General features: G+C 48.2%; 1 protein-coding gene across 1 annotated transcript; it reads right to left on the bottom strand.

Annotated features, from left to right (window-relative positions):
* Positions 1–4,699: 4,699 nt before the first annotated feature.
* Positions 4,700–5,371, bottom strand: LOC114173589. The gene has a single exon (XM_028058077.1). It carries the CDS (start codon positions 5,369–5,371, stop codon positions 4,700–4,702), a length of 672 nt encoding a protein of 223 aa, XP_027913878.1.
* Positions 5,372–5,617: the final 246 nt, after the last annotated feature.

Raw genomic sequence — 5,617 nt, 5'->3', positions numbered from 1 at the left:
TCGGGGCGGGCCGGCTGGTGGGGCGGGGTCGGCTAGTGGGGTGAAGGGACCGGGGTCCAACTTGATCGAGTTGCCAGAGATATCGGCCAAGAAAGATATCGCGATTAACCTCCCAGATACCATTATAAATTCTATTGATGGTATGGAGGCGGACTATATCGTGAGGACGATGGTGGAGTTCGGAAGCAAAGCCTTGATATTAAGTCGCCGTGTGGGGTCTTTATATCAGTGAGAGGTGAAGGAGGGAGGTCGTGAAAATGTGGAAGAGTTGCAGGGGAAAGTCGACAAGTTTGAGGAAGAGAGAGTTGCATGGAAGAAGGAAAGGGAGGGTTGGGAGGAAGAGAGGAAAAAGGTTGGCAACCTGGAAGGTTCGCTGTTTGGACTCAGAGGGAAAATTGAAGAAGAAAGTAGAAGAGTTGGAGGAAGATTATGACGAGTTAAAAGACAAGTATGATGGTGCTGTTGTTGAGCTTGATGACTTGAAGAATTGCATTATACAGGAGCACATCAACGGCTTTGAGAAGGGACTACGTCATGTGGCCTTTTTCCATCAGGAGGTTGACATTACGGACTTAAAGTTTGACGTGAACAAGGACGTTATTGATGGGAAGCTCGTCAAGGAAGATGGAAGCAGTCCGGATGAGGAGGCAGAAGAGAAGGCGGCTGAAGAGGAGAAGGAAGCGGGTGATGCCGAGGAGGTGGCCCTTGATGTAGCAGAATAAGACTTTTATTTTCATTGATTCGAAGATATTATTTGAGCCTATGTCTGTAATAGTTGGTACATTATGTTACGTTGGTACACTTCTTTTGCATTTATGTTTAATGTGATTAATGTTCTGTATGTTATTGTGTGTGATGGGTTTTGATGATTTGTGGTGTATGTATGGCGCGATTGATTGTATGTTAAGGGTGTTTGACCCATGGCGCTTACTTGTGGTAAGGGTGGGGAACATAAACGAATAAACCACAAGTTAAGGGTGTTCGACCCAGGCCGCTTACTTGTGGTAAGGGTGGGGAACTTAAACGAATAAACCACAAGTTAAGGGTGTTCGACCCAGGCCGCTTACTTGTGGTAAGGGTGGGGAACTTAAACGAATAAACCACAAGTTAAGGGTGTTCGACCCAGGCCGCTTACTTGTGGTAAGGGTGGGGAACTTAAACGAATAAACCACAAGTTAAGGGTGTTCTACCTAGGCCGCTTACTTGTGGTAAGGGTGGGGAACTTAAACGAATAAACCACAAGTTAAGGGTGTTCGACCCAGGCCGCTTACTTGTGGTAAGGGTGGGGAACTTAAACGAATAAACCACAAGTTAAGGGTGTTTGACTCAGACCGCTTACTTGTGGTAAAGGTGGGGAACTTAAACGAATAAACCACAAGTTAAGGGTGTTCGACCCAGGTCGCTTACTTATGGTAAGGGTGGGGAACTTAAACGAATATGAAAGTAAAAATATAGGAAAATCATATAGTTGAAAACCCTTTGTTTTATTTATTGAATATTGGGTGCCTCGTTAAAACCTCCCTGGCCAAAATCCTCCTTAGGGAAAAAAGACCAAGTAAGGAAAAAGAGTACACCCTGGGTTACAAGTATTAGGCTCAATGCAGTATACATTTAACTGAAATAGAATTTTAGGTGGGACACATTCCAAGTGTTGGGTATCTCTTCCCCAGATAAATGTTCAAGGCGATAAGCTCCTCCTCCTGCGTCTTCACGTATGCGGTATGAGCCGTCCCAGTTGGCGGAGAATTTGCCATCTTTCTTTCTTGCACTGATGGCCATTCTCCATACTAAGTACCCGGTTACGAACGATCGTGGATGTAGGTTTGCGTTATATTTTCCGGCAGCTCTTCGTTTGGTGGCTAAGTTGCGTATTTGGGCTTTTTCTTTGAGTTCGGGTAGGAGGTCGAGATGAATGGCCATGTTTTGGTGGTTGTGGGTTGGGTCGTACAGTTCTCGGTGCAGGGATGGCTCGCTAATTTCGATCGGTATCATGGCGTCTGCACCGTAAACTAGGCTGAATGGGGATTCGTTTGTTGATGATTGAGGGGTACACCTGTAAGCCCAGAGCACTTCTACTAACTCTTCGGGCCATCAACCTTTGGCGTTATCTAATCTCTTGCGCAATTCCACCTGGATAACTTTGTTGGCTGCCTCTGCCTGTCCATTTGTTTATGGGTGCTCTACAGAACTTGTGATGTGTTTGATGCCTAGACCAGTGTAGAACTTGGCTAGTTCCTTATCTATGAATTGTCGGCCATTGTCGGTGATGATAGTGTGCGGAACACCATATCTACATATAATATCTTTCCAAACGAACTGCTGAACTTGCTGAGCTGTGATGGTGGTTAGCAGTTTGGCTTCTATCCATTTTGTGAAATAGTCCATGGCTACAATTAGGAATTTTACTTGGCCCTTGTCGGGGGAGAAGGGGATAGTATGGAATTGAGTTGTTCTTGTTTTTGGTGGATGAGGTTGCCATGTTTTTTACATGGTTTGCACTTTTTGATGTAGTTCTGGCAGTCTGCTTTTATAGTCGGCCAAAAGTAGCCGGCTCTGAGGATTCTAGTAGCCATAGTGCGTGCGCCGGAATGGTAGCCACAAATGCCTTCGTGTAACTCCTTAATGATATATTGCTCTTGTTCTGTAGTGACACATTTGAGAAGTGGTTGGCCATATCCGCGTTTGTAGAGGTCGTCGCCTATCATGGTGTACCTGGCGGCCTTAGCCAGCCAAGTTTTGTCCGCATCTTGCGGGGGGTTGTCGGTTTTTAGATATTGGATATAGGGAGTGGTCCAGTTGTGGTTTTGGGGAGGGGCAACATTGTTGGCTGGGGTATGGGTGAGATTTTGATAGGTGTGTGTAATGGAGGGTGTAGATAATGTTTGCTGTAATAGGGATCGGTGGCAGCTTTTTAATTTGGTGCTGGCTAATTTGGAAAGGATGTCAGCTCTGATGTTGTCGGTCCTGGGGATGTGTTCGATGCGGACTCGTTCAAAGGCGGATTGAATGACTGCGTGAACCAGATGGTAGTATTGGAGAATGATGGGGTCTTTAATTTGAAACTCGTCGTTCAGGTGCCCTACAGTAAGTTTAGAGTCGGTTTTGCATGTTAACGTCTTGACACCAACTTCGCGGGCAAGGGAAAGGCCGGCGAGAATGGCTTCGTATTCGGCTTGGTTGTTTGATGTTTTGAAGGCAAAGTGAAGGGATTTTTCAATGAGGATGTCGTTAGGCCCTTCTAACACGATGCCGGCACCGACACCTTTTGGATTCGAAGAACCATCTACATGAAGCGTCCACTGGTCTTCTGTGGGTGCGTGCTGGAGGTCATTGACAAAATCCATGAGGCATTGGGCTTTAATGGGGCCATGGGGTTCGTAGCGAATGTTAAATTCCGACAGCTCGATGACCCAAGACGACATCCGTCCGGCTAGATCTGGTTTTTGCAATATTTTTTGGATTGGGTAGTCGGTTTTGACGATGATGCTGTGGTTTTGGAAGTATGGGTGTAGACGGCGAGCTGCATGGACCAAGGATAGGGCCAACTTCTCCACCATTTGATATCGAGTTTCAGGATCTTGCAGCGTTCTACTAACGAAATAGACAGGATGTTGCGTGCCCTCTATTTCTTGTACGAGCGCGGCGCTGACGGTGTGGTCGGTGGCTGTGATGTATACGAGGAGAGGTTGGTGAGTGTCCGGCTTGTGGAGGATAGGTGGTGAGGTTAGGGTGGTTTTCATTTTTTGAAAGATTTGTTCACAATCGTCAGTCCACGTGAACCGGGTGGATTTCTTTAGGAGTTGGACTATGGGTTGGGTTTGTTCAGCCAGTTTGGGTAGGAAGCGGGAAATGGCTATGAGGCGGCCTATGAGGCGTTGGACCTCTTTGATGGTAGTAGGATTGCGCATCTCAATAATTGCCTTGCATTTTTCGGGATTGGCCTCTATGCCGCGCTGGGTCAACATGAATCCGAGAAATTTACCACGGTCGACTCCGAATACACACTTGTCGGGGTTAAGGCGAAGGTTGTACTGACGCAGTGCGGAGAAGACCACGGAGAGGTCTTGGGCATGTTGGTGGTGGCTTGGAGACTTGACAACCATGTCGTCTACATACACTTCGACACATTGTCCCATCAGATGGCTGAAAACCTTGTCCATTAGCTGTTGGTAGGTTTCTCCAGCGTTCTTAAGACCAAAAGGCATAACTTTATAGAAGTAGTTGGCATCGTCCGTGATGAAGGCGGTCTTGTTCATGTCAGATGCGGCCATGGGGATTTGGTTGTACCCTGAATATGCATCCAAAAAGCTAAGCACTTTATTCCCTGCCGCCGTCAACAAGTCGGTCGATATTGGGTAAGGGGTAGGCATCGCGAGGGCATGCCTTGTTTAGATCCGTGTAGTCTACACACATCCGCCATTTGCCATTGGCTTTCTTCACCAAGACTACATTGGAAAGCCAAGTGGTGTATTGAGCTTCTTCGATGAATCCGACGTTCAGTAACTTGTCGGCCTCAGCCTTAGCTGCTAGGTGGCGTTCTTCGCCAAGTTTGCGTTTTTTCTGGGATTTGTAGCGGGCTTCCTTGTAGATGGATAACTTGTGGGATCCTACCAGGGGGTCTACTCCAGGTAAGTCAGCGGCGGACCAGGTGAAAAGGTCGGTGTTGCTGACAAGGATCGGTGTGATGATGACACGCTCGTCAGAATTCAAAAACAGTGCCTAAGTTGATGGAGTGGCCATTGGGGAGCTCTAGAGGGGAGGTCTCCTCAACAGGTTCGAGACGGACATCCCGACCAACTCTGGGGTCTAGATCCTCGCTTGATAGGGCGATGTCGGAGTCAGGTGGTCGCTTAATGTGGTTGGTTTGTTGGATGGGGAGTTGTGGGCGCAGGCTGGCCATGTAGCATTCGCGTGCAAGGCGTTGGTCGCAGTGGACGGTGAGGATGTCACCAGAAGGGGATGGGAATTTCATGGCCAAGTGGGGGATGGAGACAACAGCGCCCAGGGTGTTGAGGGAAGGACGACCCAGAAGGACATTATAGGATGTTGGTGCGTCGACGATAAGAAAGCGGATTGGGATGGTTTTGGTTTGGGTTCCCTCACGAAACACGGTGTAAAGGTCGATGTAGCCGTGGGTGGATACTTGTTCGCCAGAAAAGCCATAGATTGGTTCGTCATATGGGACCATAGCAGTGTCCAGGAGTTGGAGTTTTTGGTAGGTGGCCCAGTAGAGAATGTCAACGTAGCTGCCCTGGTCGACAAGGACTTTCTTAACGGCGTAGTTTTTGATTTCAACGGTGATGACCATGGGGTCATCTTGTTGATGGTCGTGGCCGTGAAAGTCGTCGTCTTTGAAGATGATGGGAGGCATGCGACGTCTGTGGTGGGAATGAGTGATATGGTTTATGGATTGGATATGGCGGAGGTGTTTCTTTCTGGCAGAAGAGGTGGATCCTCCACTAGTGAAGCCACCAGAGATGGTGTTGATAGTGCCACGTAGGGGATGATCGGTGGGGGTGATGTCGGTACGGGCCGGTTGGGGTTCCTGGTTAGTGGGTTGAGCTGGGCGTCTGTCGTGGCGAGGGTCGTGTGCAGGGCGTCTGTGGTCGGATCGAGG

Source organism: Vigna unguiculata, chromosome 2, assembly GCF_004118075.2.
Source record: "Vigna unguiculata cultivar IT97K-499-35 chromosome 2, ASM411807v1, whole genome shotgun sequence".
Taxonomy (NCBI): Eukaryota; Viridiplantae; Streptophyta; class Magnoliopsida; order Fabales; family Fabaceae; genus Vigna; species Vigna unguiculata.
This window is presented reverse-complemented; position numbering and strand designations above follow the sequence as displayed.

Excerpts from the sequence above, each read along its gene's own strand:
- LOC114173589 (XM_028058077.1), bottom strand. The coding sequence starts at position 5,371 with ATGCCTCCCATCATCTTCAAAGACGACGACTTTCACGGCCACGACCAT.